The sequence below is a fragment of the Notamacropus eugenii genome, chromosome 3, assembly GCF_028372415.1.
Source record: "Notamacropus eugenii isolate mMacEug1 chromosome 3, mMacEug1.pri_v2, whole genome shotgun sequence".
In the NCBI taxonomy this organism is placed as follows: Eukaryota; Metazoa; Chordata; class Mammalia; order Diprotodontia; family Macropodidae; genus Notamacropus; species Notamacropus eugenii.
Genome location: NC_092874.1, coordinates 362,188,032 through 362,208,361, shown reverse-complemented (window position 1 = coordinate 362,208,361; position 20,330 = coordinate 362,188,032). Strand labels below are relative to the sequence as shown.

The 20,330-nt window shown below is 40.9% G+C and overlaps 1 protein-coding gene across 2 annotated transcripts in view; it reads right to left on the bottom strand.

Moving 5' to 3' along the window:
- Positions 1–16,823, bottom strand: part of LNPEP (leucyl and cystinyl aminopeptidase) — a 130,087-nt gene extending 113,264 nt beyond the window's left edge. The window contains exon 1 of one of the 2 annotated variants that reach the window (XM_072597345.1): positions 16,556–16,823. In XM_072597345.1, the coding sequence (XP_072453446.1) occupies positions 16,556–16,574 (19 nt within the window). In that variant the 5' untranslated portion in view covers positions 16,575–16,823. Of the gene's footprint in view, positions 1–15,803; positions 16,045–16,555 lie in introns of those variants that run through there. The other variant, XM_072597346.1, reaches the window with a different exon arrangement.
- Between the last annotated feature and the right edge of the window lie 3,507 nt (positions 16,824–20,330).

Genomic DNA, 20,330 nt, shown 5'->3' with positions numbered 1-20,330 from the left:
CTTCTCCCTGAAAGTTTGCTGTTGTTGTTTAGTCATTTTAATCATGTCAGATTTTTCATGACCCCATCTAGGGTTTTTTTGGCAAAGATACTGGACAGGTTTTGCCATTTCCTTCTCCAGCTCACTTCTACAGATGAGGAAACTGAGGCAAACAGCATGAAGTGACTTGCCCAGGGTAACACAGCTAGCGTCTGAGGCCAAATTTGAATTCACGAAGAGGAGTCTTCCTGACTTGAGGTCCAGTACTCTACCCACTGCAACACCTTGCTGCCCTTCACTCTGAAATACCAAGATCTTTGAAACAAAATTCACTGAAATTTCATGCCAGGTTGTACCAGGTTGTACAGCACTGAGATACTAGCAGGTCCAAGTCACACCACTAGTTACTTATACAAGGACTAGGACCAGGTATCCTGAATTCCACTTCAGGGTTCTTTCCACTATGCCATGTCATCAAAGTTTATAATGCCCATCAAGCTGCAAAATAAAAATGTATACATACATACATATATACATCTATATGTGCACACATATGTATGTATGTATGTATGTATGTATGTATGTATGTATATTTCCCACTAATCTTTAAGGAGAAAAAAAAACCTGATAAGGAATGTTTCTAGTTTTCCTTCTCACATGCTAGAGTATAGAAGGTATCTTCTGCAGGTTAATTTTATTGTCCTTGTGGATATATATAGATTGGTAACCAGTCAAAAGATACATATTCCTCACCCCTGCATGGGATATGTAAGCTGGTGGGATCTAAAAATTAATAATAAAAACAAAAACAATGATGACATTTAAAAGGCCCTCAAAGTTTGCAAAGTGCTTATACCACTGAAAGAGAATTACTATAGTTAGTATTATTTCCATCTTAAAAATGAGGAAATTAAGGCTCAAAGAAGTTTGCCTTTGGTCAAACAGCTAAGTATCAAGATAGGATTTGAATTCAGAAAAGTTAAAAATCTACTTAGGGAAAATACACAAAAAGATGAAGAGATGAATTTTTTAAAAAAAAAGCATAAGTGATAGTGACAATTCTATATGGATTCATAAGACTGAACAATTATGCCATTCATTATATCACAGACTATTATCTTGGGATTCAGGGATTTCTTTAAGAACAGTTCAATTTTTAAAAATAATTTGTGTAGTATTGGTACTAATTGTTCCATAAGAGTTTGATGAAATTGTCCTATAAATCCAAGGTCAGGAGCTTGCTGTTTTTTTTTCTTTGATACTTCCCTTACAGGTACTTCCATTTCCTTTTCTGACACTGAGTTATTTAAGATCTCTCTTTGATCTTCTTTTAATTTTGGTATTTTTAATTTCTGAAGGTATTCTTTTATTTCTTTTGTGTTCTCAAGTTCTGCCAGCACAAAGTTATGTGTAATAGATTCTGCTAATTCCTTATTTTGTTTTTGTTTAGATTTCACCATGTTTTGGAAATTAATTTAGAATTATAAAAATAAAGTGACCAAAATGACCATAGCTTTTGACCCAAAGATTTCATGACTAAGCTTATACCCCAAAGAGGCCACTGATAAGAAGAAAGGGAAGGGAGGAAAAGGGTTTCACAGAGTACAGGCAACAACCCAGCCAAGTTCTTCCAATATTCCCCTCCAAACAACTTTAAAATAATGCCTCAAATTAAATTTTGGAATAACAGAACCAATAAAAGTCAGAGTGAGACATTTCAAAGCCTAAGACAACTTAGAAAGTCAGCAGGAGAGAGCTGTGACACCTGGATGCAGGTCAGTCTAGAGTCCAAGTGACAGCAGTACCAGCTGTGACTGCAGCAACTTCAGAAGCTCTCAGCCTGGAGACAGTTTGGAGGTCAGACAACTGGTCAGAAAGAGATTACAAAACTCTTTAAAAAACAGAACTGGCAAAATGGAAAAAAGAGGGACAAATGCTCATTGAAGAAAATCACTCCTTAAAAATTAGAACTGAACAAGTTGAAGCTAATGACTCCATGAGATATCAAGAAACAATAAAACAAATGGAAGGGAAAGTTAACAAACTTTAATAGAATTATGTTTGGAGTAAGAGGACCTAGCCTATTCACTTGCAGTACTACTTGTGAGTCCTTGAGGAAGTCACTAACCTCATTTCTAAAAGAAATGTTTGGCGTAGATAATCCAGAATCCCTGATTTTATTTAATAAGTATAGTTAATTAGGGAAAACTTGTTGAGCAGAATCCTTTCTGCATTCAGTATGGTCATTATAACTGAAGTCAAATGTCTTAGCACTTAAAGTTCAAATTATGATACTTGTACTTCATTCACTTAAATGTTCAATCTCCATTTAAGGAAGCCTTTTTTTTTTTTTTTTTGCACAGGATCTAAATGTTCCTCAAACCCATTTCTTTATAAAGGGTACTTAATTTTTACATGCTAATAGGTAATCACTTATATCCTAGCTTGTTCCTATAGTCAATTTCACATTATTTACAGCATGTTTCATCAACCCCCTAATAAAACAAATCCCATAGCCTTTAATCATTCTTAGTGTTCTCCTTTGAAGTCCTAGTTACAAAATCATTGCAAGAATTTCCTTTTGGAGCTTAGGGGCACACTGGAAAGGCTAAGGAAGTTTTTTTAAAAGATTATTGTAAATTCAGTTCAGTTCAACAACATTACTAAATATTTATTACATGCAAAACATTGTGCTAATGATTAATCTCTGGACCCTGGGTTCAAGCCCTTCTTCTTACACATATTAGTTGTATGACAAGGCAAGTCACTTAACTTCTAACTCTATCTGACAGAATAAATCTAATCCAATACCATGTTTTTCTATCACTGATATGATTACTATATGGTGCCATCAATTTACAACTTCATCAATGATTCCTTATATAATAGATATAAATGGAGTCTGGAGTCTGATCACACTCACTGGCAAGTCATCTAACCCTACTCAGCCTGACATATATATTATATATTTGTATATATATATACTATATATTTAAATTTCTTAATTCTAAACTCTGCAATGAACAAGGGGCATGTGTGTTGAATATTTTTCTCATTAGTAAATCTGCAATCTCTGCTCATTAATTAATTAGCTTGGGCCATCTCAAATCTTTAAAACGTCAGTGGTTAACACCACTTCAATCATCTAGATATTCAATCTCACTTCAACTCACTTTGGAGAGACTTTAATCATTATTAACCATCTTCATATTTTTCTTCAGAATTCAGTCCTTTTTATCTTTTCAATAAACACAGGAAACAGTCTTTCCCAAAACATACTGTACTGCTAACTCCTCAGATTCTTCATAGAAGTTCTTTATGGAATTCCCTCAAAGAGTTACCACAAGACAGTTCTCATAAGAAAGTAGTCCAGACTTTCTTCCTTCTCTCTCTGTGGTATAGATTCTTCATAGATCCTCATGGATCAGATACACTTTCCAACATAAAGACCCTTTAAGAATATAGTCACATGTGTTCTTAGCTGGAAACTCCTTCTAATAATAATCTATATAGCACTTTAAGATTTGAAAAGCACTTTATTCCAAACAGCCTTTTCAATGCAGGTAACTGAAAGAATTCTCATCCCTTTTCTGAGCTTAAGAGATTATTAAAGTGATTTGCCCATGTTCGCATAACTAGTTAAGTGTCTGAAGTGAGATTTGTACTGATCTATATGAAAGGTGCTTTTAATCAAGTTATTTCTCAAATGCCACTTCAAATTGTCCTTCTCCCAACATTGTGTCAGAAACTGAGCCCTTGACCAGAAGTCTCTTTAAGATAGATGAACATTTGAAGCTAAACTAACTTGTATTAATATTCACTTTTTTAAAATGGTAAAACAGGTCAAGTAAAACAAAGAATTCCTTGAGCCTGTACCAACATTTTTTCTATCTATGGTGTCACTGCTGTCTATCTTTTTTTTTTTTCAGGTGATAAAGAAACTTTTGGACAGAAAAATAAGAAACTTTTCCCCAAGCAACAAAGCAACTTAGAGGCTCCAACACTGATGAAATGACAGGTTTAAAACTCTGCAGCACTCCTCTACCTGGCAACTCAATTAAGACCAAATCTAGCCTTCCTATATCATGATAAATAATGGCAGACTTTTAAAATTCATTGGTTAGTTTTGCTAAATTGGCTTTTTTTTCTTTTTTTCTTCTCTTATCATGGATGGCTCTCTGGGAGGGCTACACTGGAACATATAAGTGAGTGAAAAAAACCAAAATATATCAAAATTTAAATTAAATCAAATTTAATGGTAAACTAGATTTTTTTTTTTTAAAATCTCCAAACCAGACAGTATTCTCCCCTCTCTTCCTCTTTATTCACTCTATTCTTTATGGCTTTTTTGCCTCCACTCCAACTGGGAAAATTACCAAATCTCTTAGAAGCACCTAATAACACAGATGGAAACTAGGCTGTTGTTTCAGTCTGTTCCTTATACTCAGAGACTAACAATCAGCCCTGCTTCACAATCTGTTTCAAGTGCAAATCAAGTTCTCTGTGGACTTAACCCACCACACAGAGAGACTGTAATAATGACAGTGCCCTCAAAATAAGTGACATATGCCTTAGTTGAGTAAGGGAAAGGACGCACAGAGGCAGCCTAACCCAGTGGTACCAAAATTTAAATAGAAACAGCGGACTACCAAACTATACATAAAGATTTTTGCCAGTCATATATTGACTTTAAAAACCATGTATTATCTGTATTCCTGCTGTATTTTTTATTTTGTTAAATACTTCCCAATTACATCTTCATATGGTTCTACTTGCAGGCCAAGAAGCCACCTGATGAACAACTCTCTAACTCTAAACTCCTGGCTTTGTCTGTAGTCACTCCTATCTGTTCCTGAATCAGTGACCTGTAAGTCATCGATCATTTGCTCTCTCATTGTCTCCTCTTTCTCATTCTTTTGCACCACCCTCCAACTAGAATCAAGGATAGCACCCTCACATACTTGTACTCATGTATCATCAAGGCCCTTCTCATAATTATAAAGACAAGACTAGAGAAAGGAAGAAAAGACAGAAACAAACATTTATTAAGTACCTCTCATGTGCTAAGAGATTTAAAAAATGTTTCTCATTTGATCCTCACAACAACTCTGTGATATAGGTACTATTTGTCTTAGTTTCCTTATCCTTAAAATGGGTTTAATAATAGCACCTACCTCCCAGAAATTGTTGTGAGAATAAATACTTGTAAAGCACTTTGCCAAATTTAAAGTGCTATTCAGATGCTAGATGTTTTATTATCATTATTTTTATTTCTAAGTCTCCTTCCTCTAAAGCTTATGTTTTTAACCTTTTTTGTTGTTGCTGCTATAGATCTCTTCAGCAATCTGGTAAAGCCTACAGACCCCATCTCAGAATTTTTTTTTAATGCATAAGAGACATAGGTTTACAAAGGAAACTAATTATACTGAAATACAGTTATCAAAAGAATTTTTTTTTTCCCCAAAATGCTCACAGATCCCAGATTAAGAGTGTCTGCCCTAAAGAGTGGTATATAAAGGGTTCCTACATGTGAATATTTTTTAGGCCTTTTTGATTTTTTTCTAATCCAGAATCTAGATTTTTAAAATACATGTCTTACCTTCTTTCCCATCAAAAAAGTCTACTTGAATGTATATTTCCATTAATGATCATAGACTTAAGACCTCAAAAAGAACATGCTGTCCATATATCTCTCATTTTACAACTGCAGAAACTTAAGCTGAGAGATAAAGGAATCTGCACAAAGTGACACCGCTGCTACACTGGAATCCAGTTCCTATTACTCCAAAACTACTACTCTATCCTCTACACTTTTTTCCAGGGTGATTCCCAGCTTATAAGGAGTGATATATGGTAAATCTCTTAGCCTTACTGAGCTGACTGACAAAGTCTTCCTCCATCCGCTTCCTCTTCCCCAGGAAGTTTTTGCAGCTCCCAGGGAGAAAAGGACTAACTTCGGCAATGCTACTCCCTATTCCAAATCTGCTCAAGGATTTTATCAGCACCACCAACCCGTCATCCTTGGCTCAAATAATTCTTTCTCCCAAAAAGGTTGGTCAACTCTCTCTATGTCCTTCCACCCTACCTACTCCCTTTCTTCCTTCGCTGGTTTCTAGCCCTACTGATGGCATTTAAAGATCAGCAGACCGCTGACCCTCAAGAAAGTCTAGAAAGAAAGAAAGAAAAACAGCTGAAATGTTGTATCCTATATAACCTAGAAAGTGTCAAGAAGAATTCCTCCCAAGATATAGTCATTAAGTCCACAAGCTTCAAGGCCATGAATCTCAAACTGTAACCAGCAATTTAACTTAGTTTTTTTCCTTCCATTATTTTTAGACATGCCTTTCAATATTTTAATGTTTTATTTCCTTTTTCTCTCAACTCCTTGCTTATGTTAAATCTGCAATTTTAAAGAAGCATTCATTTTTAACTCATTTGCTTATCAGTATGCAACCACAGGAAAATGACAAGCCAGGAAATACTGTGGAGGTGACAAAGGGTAAAGCAGACTGTACTTATATGAGCAGGTAGTATAAAATATTTTGCCTGAGCATGAAAGAAGCCAATGAGATTGACCAAAACAGATTCTGAGTATTGAGATGATCTGTTCCTATTGTAACATCCTCATTTTGTTGTTCAGTTCTGTCTTGACTCTTTGTGATCCCATTTGGGGTTTTCTTGGCAAAGATACTGAAGTAATTTGCGATTTCCTTCTCCGCCTCATTTTACAGATGAGGAAACTGAGGCAGTTAAGTGACTTGCCAAATGTCACACAGATAATTAGTGTTTGCAGCCACATTTGAACTCGTCTTTCTGACTCCAGGTCCACCGCTCTATCCACTGCTCCACCTAGCTGCCCCAAACATCCCCATAAGTCCTCCAAATGTAAGGCTGAGCACTTAGCACAATGCTTGGTATGTAGAAGGAGCTAGATTGATTGATGTCAGTTTCTCTATTCATCTTTCCTACTCTTTGTCTCAACTAGTCCTATAATTCCCTTTTCAACCATGATTGTATCACCCAACTACCATTCAAGCCCCAAACCTACAATCTTCAGTCCAATCCTGGTGAAGTACAGGACTAGAGATTACAGTTTCCATAAACATAAACCCTATGCACCTTCACCCCACATTTCTTTCATGTGTGCCAATTTCCTCTGCAAACCTCTCAGTATGCATTTTCTCCACCACCTCCCAGCAGAATGCAAGTGTAAGCCACACTGGACCAGTTACCACAGAATCTGAGTCTTATTTTTCTAATCTCTGGACAACCCTTAACTCAAAATCTTGAGACAATGGGCTGATACCAACTTACACTCTGTCAACCCATGAAAGGCTTTTCCGGGGAAAAGGAATTGCCTGTCCTGAAATTTCTTCATCTTTCCTAATCCCAAAATTTAGGAAAGTTACCAGGGGCAGATAGAGAGTGCAATGGAGAGAATTCTGGGCCTAGAGTCAGGAATCTGATTTGAACTTGAACTCAAATCCAGCTTCTGGCACTACCTTCCTACTCTAGGCTTATTCCCTGTTTGCCTCAGTTTTCTCATCTGTAAAATGGGAATAATAATAGCACCTACCTCTCAGAATTATTGTGAGGATCGAATGACACAATAATTGCAAAGTGTTTAGCAAACTGCTTGGCACACAGTAAGTGCTATATAAATGTTAGTTATTAGTGGTAGTAGGCCTACCTTGTCTAGAACTGAGACCCGTATTTCTCTGACTGCCCTACAGATATTAGAAATGAAAAGAAGAGCATTCACCACCATGCCTTATGGTGTGAAAGATGTAGTCAGTGTGGTGCAGTGAAAGAGCACTGGTTCTGGAATCAGAATTCAAATCTCACCTCTGATGCTTTGTGACCCTCAGGGAAGTCATTTAAACTTCCCATGACTCAGTTTCCTCATTTGTAAAATGACGAGTTGGGACTAAAAAGCTGAGACTAAAAAATCTCAGCTCTAGACAGAAGAATCCCATGGTTCTATAACTTCTGGTCTCAAAATACAACACAAAATAGAGATGTAACTGATTTGCTTGAAGTTCCATAGTAAGGTAGTGGCAAAGTCAGGGCTAAGGCCCAGACTTCCTGACTCCAATTCTGGTTCTACTTCCACTCTACTCCGTTTAACAACTGCCCTATTCCTTCTGCACTAATCATCCTGAACTCTTTAAAAAATAGGAGAGAGAAGAAATAGGGGTGAATAGATGCTGAAAGAGATAATCTCCTACTTCAGCTAAATGGCCAGAGGATCCAGAGTCAGAAAGACCTGAATTCAAATCCCACCTCAGACAATTACTAGCTGAATGATTCTGGGTGAGTCATTTAATCTGTCTACTTCCCTTTGCTCATTTGTAAAATGGGGACAATAATAGCACTTACCTCCCAGGGTTATTGTGACAAAATGGAATATCTGTAAACTGTCTTGTAAATCTTATAGTGCTGTAGAAAAGCTAGCTAACATTATTTATTATTCATACTATGTCACAAAATTAAAAACTAATCTGCTCATAATTTCCACAGGGAAAGAGTGAGGTTTTTTAGTACCTTATTCCAAGAGAGAATGCTCTATCTAGCTTGATCTACAATAAAAACCCATGACAATACTGCCTTAAAAACCTAAAAATACCTTATTTACTGCTTAGGATTCCTACAACTGCCTGAAAGTTGTGAAATATTCCTAAATGAATTTAACTCTGAAAAACAAAAAGAGCTTTGCAAGTAGAGCTGAGTCCCTTGATATAAGTAATTCTGAATGGCCTGTTTAGTTTATGTACTCTTAAAGTATTTCATATTTATTCATGATTAAAAATGCTATCCACCTCCAGAGAAAGAACTGATGGAATCTGAATGCAGATCAAAGCATATTTTTTTAACTTTACTTTTTTTCAATTTTGCCTGCGTTTTCTTTCACAATATGACTAATGTGGATGTTTTGCATGGCTGCATATGTACAAGCTATATCAAATTGCTTGCCTTCTCAATGAGGGAGGATGGGAGGAAGGGAAAGAGAGAATCTGGAACTCAAGATTTTTTTAAGTGAATGTTAAAAATTTTTACATGTAATTGGAAAAAATATTTTTAAAAATATCGCTATATTTAAGCCAAAGAACAAACCCTTAAAAATTCTATTACATCAAGGTTTACTCAAATAATTAATTACTTTGGAATATATACAACATCTCCTTTTGGGCTAAGAAAAGAAGGGTGAAAAAGGCTGTGAGCAAAGAGAAAGAAAAGTTATTTTTAGCTGGTGCTTTCTTAAAGCCAGCATTTATTTACTTAATGAATTTCATTCTTTCAAATCACTTAGGATTAGTGTAGAAGGGGAGAATGAGCCTGATTTATGCTAACCTAGTATTCCAGTCAAAAGAGCCTAAAATAACAGATGCCAAAAACAACCGGAGATAAATACATAGATCACTACCAACATTCCTAACACAGCATCCCCAGTCTAATGAGGCATAAAATTTACTGTCAAAACAGACCTGAACACCAAGCCAGAATCACTGAATTTGAAAGTTAGCAAGCCCCTCAGCAGCCATCCATAAACAAAAGGAATCCTCACCATAATATACTAAACAATTGAAAAATAGAATAAAAACGTATGCTTCTATCTGCATTCAGACTCCATCAGTTCTTTCTCTAGAGGCGGATAGTATTTTTCATCATGAGTAAATATGCAAATATGTTAAGAGTACATAAACTAAACCAGTCATTCTGAATTATATCTAGGGACTCAGCTCTACTTGTAAAGCTTCTGCATGAAGAAGTCAAAGGAGAAGAAACCAATCACCTTCCAAGTAGGCCTTTAGAGCAGGTGTAAAGGCTGAGAAATCTCACCAGATATCAAGGCTAAATTTGGTTCTTTGTAACAGCCTGTGGTACAGTGAGAGTGCCAGGCCTGGAGTCAAGAAGACTCATCTTCCAGAGTTCAAATGTGGCCTCAGACACTTACTAGCTGTGTGACACTGGGCAAGTCACTTAACCCTATTTGCCTTAGTTTCCTCATCTGTAAAATGAGCTGGACAAGGAAATGGCAAACCACTCCAGTATCTTTGCCAAGAAAATCACAGTGGGGTCATGAAGGGTTGGATATGATTGAAAAACAACTGAACAAAACTTCAATCCAATGTTTTTTTAGGTTCTTCCTCCTGGGTCAAACAGAACAAGTCTTAACCCTTCTCTCAATGACAGCCTTTCAACTATTTGAATACAGCTATCAAGTTCTCTGTCCCTTCTACTCCACCCCAAAACACACAAACACACACACACTCTCCTCTCTCTCTCTCTCCCCCCCCCCCCCCTTTTCTTTCCTTCGGGTTAAACATATCCAGTTCCTTCACCTCATCCTCACATACCTTTGCCTCAAGGTCCTTCACCACCACCATCTGGGCTGCATTCTTCTGGACACTCTCCAGCCCATTTAGGTCTGTCTTAAACCACAGAGTCTAGTATTGAATATAACACCCTAGATAAGATCTAATAAGGGCAGACTACAATGAAATTAATACTTCTGAATTTCAGGCAGCTAAAGCTCTCTTAATGCAGTCAAAGATCCAATTACCTTTTTTGGCTATCACATAGCACTGCTGAATGGTACTGAAGCCACTAACATTCCTTTTCAGAACAATTATTACCAATCTATGCCTCCCTTCACACCTCCTCATCTTATAATCAGTGCTTTTCATTTTCTGTACCCAAGTACAAGACTTTATAGTTATATAAGACGAATTTAGACAAGCATCTCTTTAATAATCTAGTCTATATTTTTCCAGGAATCAAAGTCAAATTCCTTGGGCCTATAGCTTGCAGACTGTAATTGGGAGAAGGTACATACTATTTTTAACTCTAATGGATCTGTGATTTCATCTACATGAATACTCTATCCAACAATGCAGACATCAACTCATCTATACCTGACTATCCTGTTCACAAAGGGATCCAACCAGGCTATGGAGAGCTTTGACACTGCATGGATACCAATGGGGCAAGTAGGCTGCCTGTCTGCTTATCTGCTGCTCTCAATATGTAACTGCTCCATTTTTTGACCACATCTCCCCCAAACAGAAACTATCATATGATTGAACTTCCTTCCACATTCACATGTGTCCTCTATAACAAACATAGGTTTGATTAAAGTTTACCACATTTGCCATACATGTGGCTGGTGCTCAATACAAGCAAATAATGAATAGGGCCAGAAAAAGCAACTACTTCACAGTGTGACCAAAAATATCCCTGCTGGCATGCGCAATCAGGATGCCTGAATATTTTTACCATTAGTGTTTTCTTAAGGACCTTTGGGAGACTAGTGAATTTGAAGCTGTTACCTGAAAAGAGTAACAGAATAACTCATAGTTACAAGGCAAAGTAAGAGTCCAGAGGAAATAGGGATAAAACAGGTACCTTTCCCCAATCCTATCTTCAATCCCTTCTTATCTACTGGTTCCTATCCCATCACTTACCTATATGCTCAGGTCAGTCTTCCAAACCTTAAAACCCTTTCTTGACTGCCATAATTTTAAGCTATTGTCCTATATTTTTTTCTCCCTTTCACAAACTCCTAAAAAAGGTCTCCACTTGTTACCTCCATTTCCTTTCCTTCACATTTACTAGCCAACCTCTTATGATCTGGTTTCGGATACCCACTTGACTAAAACAGTTATTTCCAAGTTTATCACCAAGTCAAGTCAACATGCATTTATTAAAAGTTTACTATGTGTCAGGCATTGTTGTTAAGAAGTAGGAAAAGTCAAAAACAGTCCTTGCCCTCAAGGAGTCAATATTGTAGGGGGAAGACAACAGGTAAATAATAATGAATATACAAGATAGATGTTATATGTGTGTATACATATATATCATATGCATATATACTCATGCTATATAAATAGAGAGAGACAGAGAGAGAGAATTCGGAGCAAGTTCAGAGGGAAGGCACCCAATAGTCTTTTTTTTAGTTCTCATTGTACTTGAACTTTTAACAGTTTGTAACCAGACTGACCAGCTCCTATTCCCATCTTTTTTGATCCATTCCTTCTCAGGTTCCTTTGTTAAATCACTCAAACCCTCTTCAACCATTAAGAATGGCTGTCTTCCAAAGCTGGGCAACCAAAGACTCTTCTCTTTCTATACTTTCTCTCCTTTGCTTCTAAGGATTCTATGCATTTCTATGCAGATAACTCCCAACTCCTGAACTCACAACTGTCCCCTGAACATCTCTACCATGGTGAACCATAGCCACCTCAAACTCAACATGTCCAAAAAAATAATTCATTCCTCACACCATCTTTCAGGATCACTCAGGCTCTCTGTCTCTCAGTTTGCCAGATATCACTGTTATGGGGGCAGCTATACTCAGCGAATACTGTGATGGGCCTGGAGTCAGAAAGACCTAAGTTCAAATCCAGCCTCAAACACTTACTAGCTGTATGACACAGCACAAGTCACTTAACTGCTGTTTGTTTTAATCCACTAGAGGAGGAAATGACAAACTACTCCAGTTCTTTGCCAAGAAAATCCCATAGCTAGAACAGCATTGTTATGTGAGTTCACAGAGTCTGACAAGACAGCAAGACTGAAGGACAACGAAGTAGATCCTCTTCCCCTGGGAGGGGGTGGGGGAGAGGTTTCTATCTTCTCTCCAATGGACTATTGCAGAAGCCTCTGCCTCCACAAAGATAATAAACTGATAATCCTAAAACACAGGTCCAATAATACAATTCTTTCCCTGCCACCACTCCTCCCTCAAAATACAAAAACAAAATGTAAAATCTTCAGTCTATATTTAAAGCCCCATAATCAGGTTCCAGGGCAGCTAGGTGGCCAGTGGATAGAACATTGGGGTTAGAATCAGGGAGATTCACCTTGCTGAATCTGGCCTCAGACACTTACTAGCTGTGTGACCCTGGGAAAGTCACTTAACCCTGTTTGCTTCAGTATCCTCATCTCTAAAATGAACTGGAGAAGGAAATGGCAAACCACTCCAGGATCTTTGCCAAGAAAACCCCAAAATGGGGTCAGAGAGAGTTAGACACAACTGAAACAACTGAAGAACAATCAGGTTCCAACTTACCCTTTGCAATCATTTTTCATTACTCCCCCTTTCAAGTACTCATGATTCCAAACAAACTGGCCTATCAGCTGTTCCCCATATACAACAATCCATCTTTCACCACCATGTCTTCCCAAGTCTATAACATACTCCCACATTACCTCAACCTAACAAAATATATACTACCAGTCTTTCTTGAAAGCATAGCTTGGGTACTACACCCCATGCAAGGTTTTTCCTCATCTCACCATAGTTATCACTCCTTCCCTCCTGAAATTATTTTTAAATATTTTATTTTTTCTCAATTATACGTAAAAACAATTTTTAACATCCTTTTTTAAAAATTTTGAGTTCCAAATTCTTACTCCTCTTCCTTCTCCCATCCTCCCTCATTAAGTAGTCAAGCAATTTGATACAGGTTATACATGTGCAGTCATGCAAAACATATTTTCATATTATTCATGTTATTAAAGAAAACACAGACAAAAAGTTGAAAAAAGCATGTTTTAATCTGTGTTCCGATTCTACCAGTTCTTTCTCTGGACACAGATAGCATTTTTCATCAAAAGTCCTTTAGAACTGTCTTGGATCACTGGAATAATTAAGTCCTTCACAGCTGATCACTGTACAACATTGCTGTTACTGTGTACGTTATTATCCTGGTTCTGCTCATTTCGTTTTGCATCAGTTCATGTACATCTTTCCAGCATTTTCTGAAAGCATCTTGCCCATCATTTCTCCTAGCACAATAGTATTCCATCTTGAAATTATTTTACACATACTTTGTATGTGCAAATATTCTCCCAGTAAAAAATAAGTGTGAGATCAGAGAATCTTTTCATCATGTGTATCTCCAGTGCCCCCCACCTTATTCTGCACACAATACACACTAAATGTTAATTAAATATTCAAGGTACTGTGCAAAGATGACCAAGAAAAAACTGGAAATACAGTGAGTGCCTATCAAAATGGGACTAGCTAAACAAACTATAAGAATGTAATGGAGTAGTACTGCAGCATACCTGAGTTCAAATGTTGCCTTAAACAAATGTGTGACCCTGGGAAAGTCACTTAACCTCTGTCTGCCTCAGTTTCTTCAATTGTGAAACTGGGATAACAGTATCTACCTTACAGTATGCTTGTGAGGATCAAATTAGATATTTGTAAAGCACTTAGCACAGTGCTTGGCATACAGTGGGTGCTACATAAATGCTTATTCTCTTCCCTTTGCCCCATACAACTGGAAAAATATGAGGAATTCAGAGAAATATGGGAAGACTCCTAGGAAGAGATATAAAGCAGAGTAAGCAGAACTAGTAGAATGATATATAAAAAGACCATAATAATGTAAAAGAAAACACTGAAAAAGTTGACCTGAAATGAATTACAATGACCCATTTTAGGCCTGAAGAAAGAAACATTACACTTTTCTCCTCCCATGAAAGAGAGGTGGACAAATACAGTTCCATGCCATGTTCAACAACAATAAGAAATTCTACTGTAACGTTATGGAATAAATGGTACTATCCCTATCTTTGAAGATTATCCCAAATTCCTAACCACAAGAGGAAGACATTTAAATTTTCTATTTTTCTAATTAAGGTAGACTAGACAAGCCTCCCTCCCTGAGTACTCACCCTTTAACCCTCTGATACTTTATTATTAAAAAAAATTTGAAAAAAGCAGTAGAAAAAGAATTAGATATCCAATTTCTTACATTTTAGTCATTACCTCTATCTCGTGGTGGATGGATATGCAAACATAAATTTTCCCAGTACTCCCAAATATGACTGAATTCTTCAAAATTCCTAAATCCAGAACCCTACAGGTATTTCATATCAAAATGTAGTTTGTTTTGTTTGTAAGGGGCAAGGAATAATGAGCTAGTTTTAAGGATTTTTCTTTATTTGTATAGAAGTGTTTCTGAAAACCTAACCCTGATACGACTTACTGAAACGGGAGGAAATTGTAAATAAAACACCACTAGTCTTACACTTACAACTCAGAAAACTGCTGAGCCTACAGCAGAAATTACAGTATAGTAAATTATCTTTTTAAAGGATTTGGTGTGAAAGATCTGTATTAAACACATCAGTCTATGTTAAATAACTTTAGTAGCTGATCCTCAAAACTATAAATAATTAAAGTAACACCTTCAGGGGAAAGGAAATTCAAAATTAAAGTTGCCATCACTAACCTACTTTACCAGTATCTATAGAAAGATCACTACTTACTAAGCAGAATCAGTCAGCAGGACACTGACTTTGAATGTGCGCCTGCCAGTGCACAAAGCCACCCAAGCTTTCTCAGTGTCTCCTCAAGGACCAACAAGGAACAATTTTTAGCAAATGGGGGTGGGGAGGGTGCAATGGAAAAAAATATGTTTTTGAAGCCAGTCTTTACAGTCACCAGTTTCTGGCCTCCTGCTCTAACCAACTTAGTCCCCCACCCCAACCACATTCAAAACACCTGTCAACAAGAAAGTGAGCGCTCAGAATAACTACTGGAAAATAACGAAAGTGACTGAAATTTTGGTATACGGTTCTCCTGGTCGGGTGGTTCATCTACTTCACGCTTAAAAAACCCAAAAACAAAATCTAGTCAATGAATTTTGTACTTCCCCAAGCACAGCGCGAAACTGTGAATCCAGCACTTCTATCTAAAGTGAAAGCAGTTGGTTTGACACAGGATATCAGCTTCTGAAGCAGACCTCATCCTGCCTGGTTAACACCCACATCGCTTTGCCTCACCTGGTGTCACACATCGTACCCACCTTGCCAGCACGGTGAAGGGCCCCACAAACTAGAGAGGTCTAGGGCTCGGCCGTGACCGACCCCCTGGGGCATCTGGTAAGAAGCGCTTGAGGATGATGCGGGCGTCCCAGAGCCCACGTGGCCGGGAGCGCTCCCAGGACTGCAGGGGGTCGGGGCTGGGGTTATGCCCCGAGGCGGTGGGGCAGCTAGGGGAGAAGGCCTTTGGAAAGTGCCCCATCCCTCCAATTCTGCCGCTGCCTCTCCTCCCTCCCGCACCCCCTTAAGTTTCTATCTCCGCAGATCAGAGCTGCGTCGGGGGGCAGAGCAGGCGCCCCGATCATCAATCAATCGTTTATGAAGCGCCTTCCCCACCCCGCCTGCCCATCCTTCGGGGGAGTCCGATGGTGACTCCCCGACTTTCTCCCCCGCCCCTGTCATTTGGGGCACTTGGGCAGCATGGAGGAGTAACTTTGCCGTCGGCCCACACCGGGGCTTCCCGGGAACAGGGGGGGAATGCCGCAGGTCTGTCTGCCCGCCGCACCCTTCGTTGGGGCGGCCGCGGAGCTGACCTTCAGCCGGCACCCAGGGGCCGGGCCTAGTAAACGAAGCTGCCCTCCTCCCCAGCGTCCCGGCCTCCAGCCTGCCCCGGCAGCCCCGGCCCCATTCCCGCCTCCCCCACCCCCACCGCCCCGGCGGGCAGCGCCCCGCCCAGGCCAAGTGCATGGGGCGGGCGGCGGGGCAGCGGGGCAGCGGCTCGGCTCGCCCCACTCACCGCTGTTGAACGGCTCCATGTTTTCCCCGCGGCGGCTCGACGTCGGAGCAGCGCACAAGCTTCCTACTTGGGGACCCAAACCGAGCCTGCCTACTGAGCATGCCCAGGTTGGGCTACTTTAAAGAGGCAAAGCAAGGCCGTTCCACTGCCCCGCCATAATCCGCTCCGGGCTTTACTGGGGCTGCGAGCCTGGAGCTGGGAGGGGGGGGGGGGGAAGGAGTGCGTGCGCTCTCGGGTTCCTAACCTCCTCCCGCTTCGGGGAAGGAGGGGCGAGGGAGCAGAGGGGCGGGGCCAATTCCTCGGACGGAGCCACGCAGCTCCTCCCTTTCCCTCCCCAGCCCCCGGCGGGCGACTTGCATTAGAGAGCAGCTTAGAGGCTGGAGGATTCTGTTAGCAGGCCACGGGGATGCAGGCCAAGTCTTGGCAGTACTCATCTCTCGTTGGGTATTTTGCCCCAGTGCCAGCCACAATCCCCGAGCAGCGCTCCATCCCCACGTGTGTCACGGACCATGTTGAACCCACCGGGGAGAATCTCCACTCCGGAGGCCCCCCGAGAAAAGCCTCAGGGCCTGGAGGCCAATTCTTGCACCCCTCCTCCGACCCCCTCCGAAACAGGAACCTTCTCCTGGGCCTGAAATTCCTCACCTTTGAAAGGAGCGGATGGCAGTATAGATGGTCCCCGAGCCCTCCCTGCCCCAGTATTTGTGATTACAATATTTTGTGACTATTTTGTATCAATGCATGGCCCTCCCTCCCCTCCCCACAAACCCTTCAGGGCTCAGAGCCCCAGTGTGGGCCCGTCTGATAGAGAGATCAACAAGTATGTATGTGTGCCTGTGTGATCTCAGGCGAGTCACAGCCTCAGTTTCCTCATCTGTAAAAGGGGCTAATAATAGCACCTGCCTCCCAGGGTGGTGTTTGGGTGGATAAAATAAGAACAGCATTTTTAACACTCTTTGCAGACCTCGAAGTGCTAGGTAAATAGCTTATAGATAGATTTCTATCTATCCCTGATATAGATCTACCAATATAGAGCTAGAGATAGCTAATAGATTTGTCTCTATCTGACATCTAGATCTATGTGTAATTTATTCACCTAACGCTTTACAGATGTTATATCTCATTTAATCCACATAACCACCTTGGGAAGTAGGTGCTATTATCAGTCCCCTTTTACAGATAAGGAAACTGAGGCTGTGATTTGCCCGAGGTCACACAGGCTGATAGAAGTGCTTGCACTCCGGTCTTCACCACCCAGCTATGCCAGACTTGTTGGGTGAGCATGGGGGTCGAGCCCCCCAAACCTCCCTAAAAGAAGAAATCCAGGGTCCACGTGCCCACGACCACAGCACCATCAGGTGTCCTCCGAGGTCCAGGCCATCTCAGCACGGACATAGGCACGTGGTCCCAGGAAAAGAGACCCAAGCGTAAGCCCGCTGTGGGCGGAGGAAGCTTTTCCTGCCCCTCCCAGCCCTTGGCCCCGCCCCTGCTGCTGGCCCCGCCCCTGATCCGGCCCTCCCCTCTGCACCGCTCCGATGCTCTACCTTATTTAGTGTTTTCGGCCACCTTCGGAGCCTCGGCTCCTCCCAGCTCGGCCTCCCGCAAAACCCGGAGGGAATGGCATCATAGGACCACCGCGCATGCTCACTAGGTATGGCCAGTTAGTGTTTGGAGAGCAAAGCTCGTCTGTACACCTGCTCTCCCCCAGCCAGAGGCTTCGCAAAGCAGGCTTCTACCGATGCCCGAAGGCCAATTCCCCCGCCCCCACCCTCTGAGGAAGCAGAGCTGGGAGCGAAGGCGGCACTGTTGGCTGTGTGGGAATCTTCCGGCTGGCGGCTGGCTCCTGTCTCCTGCCACTATCCCCTTTCTTTCCCGTAGTTTGGGTCCAACAGCACCAGCCTCGGGCTGCTAGGCGGGGCCGCAGGGGAAGGTTTTCCCACGGCCTCGGGGCTTGCCTTGCTGCAGCCACTTCCTGTCCTCACTTCCTGGGGGGCCAGAACCCCCAAGCTTTTGATTTCTTCTGCACCCCTAGCACCCTTGGTCCCCACGCCTTGCTTTCCCCTCTTGAGCTCCAAAGACTTTAATTTAGAATGTCTTCCATCCAAGCCTACTGAAATCTATTGCCCAGGCCCGTTTTTAAAGACACGGAAAATAAGCCAAAGATAGGCGGCTTGCCCATGGGGTCACCCAGCTAGTGAGTATTAGAGGCTTGAGAAGAAGTGACCCCCCTCTGCAGTCAGGCAACAGATACTTTTTACATCTCCCTAATGAACTCATTATCCCACTCATCACCGCAGCTTTTCCAGACTTCTTCATTCTTCCTCACACCTCCCATGACTTCCCATCCTTCCCCTATCCAGCCGAGATCTCAGCTGAGAACTTTGCCTCATTCCACAGAAGAGCGATGTCGTTTGATGAGCTCCCCTCCTCATTTCAAATAACCTTCTCCCACTATCTCCTCTCTCACTTCTGTCACGAGAAATGCCATTCATCTGACCAAGATAAGCCCCGCTTTGTGAATTCTCCAGACCATTGCTCCCTTTTTATCCCTATTCTCTCAATTATCTTCACTCTCTCCCTTTCTATTAGCTGCTTTCCTGTGCCCTAAAATACTGCCAGTGTCTCCTCCATCCCCTTAATGATCATCCAATATCTCTCCTTCCTTTTGTGGCTAAACTCTTTGGGAAGACTGTTCATCAGAGCCTCCGGTTCCCTTCTCACTCATTCTCCGCAGTCTGGTTTCCAACCTTATTATTCAGCTGAAACTGTTCTCTCCAAAGGTGCGTGTATCTCTTAATTGCCAGATCTAATGGCCTTTGCTCAGTCCTCTTTCTCGACCTCTGTAGAGCCTTTGCTTTACTGTCCATCAGGTTCTTTTCCTCGATGCTCTCTTTAGGTTTTCATGTCACTACTGTCTCAGGGTTCTCTTCCTACCTGTCCAACTACCCCTCATCTCTACTTCCCTCCTACCTGTCCAACTACCCTTCTTGTCTGCTAGATCTTCATAGTAGCTGGCATTTATATAGTTGCTTTAGGTTTGCAAAGATTTTACATGTGTTATCTTGCCTTATCATTATAACAATCCTGGGAGATAGTTGCTGTTATTATCATCCTCATTTTAACATTTGAGGAAACTGAAACATACTAGTGTCTGAGGCAGAATTTGAACTCAGATCTCTCTCATTCAGGTTGCTCTCACTAACCATGGATGTTCCTCCAAGGCTCTGTTCTGCACTTTCTTCTCCTCCTACTTCATGCTGTTTCACTCAGTGATTTCATCAGCTTCTGTGAATTCAATTACCATCTTTACAGGGATGATTCTCAAATCCACTTAACCAGCCCTAACCTCTTCTCTCTTTACCTCCAGTCTAGAATTTCCAGTTGCTGATTGGACATCTCATACTCGATATCCTGTAGACTCTTAAACTCAACATCCCAAAAGTGAACCCATTATCTTTTCCTCCTAAACTCTCCCCCTCTTCCAGATTGATATCCCATTTGATTGATATCTAGGCCACCACCCTCCCAGCCTCGCAACTTTGATGTCATCCACTCCTCTTTACTCTCTCTCACTACCCCATATCCAATCTGTTGCCAAATCTTACTGATTTCATCTTCCTAATATCTCTTGTAGGACAACTAAGTGGTACAATGGATAGAGCACTGGGCTAGGAATCAGGAAGACTCTTCTTCATGAGAGTTATGAGTTCAAATCTAGAATCAGACACTTACTGACTGTGTGACCCTGGGCAAGTCACTTAACCCTCTTTGCCTC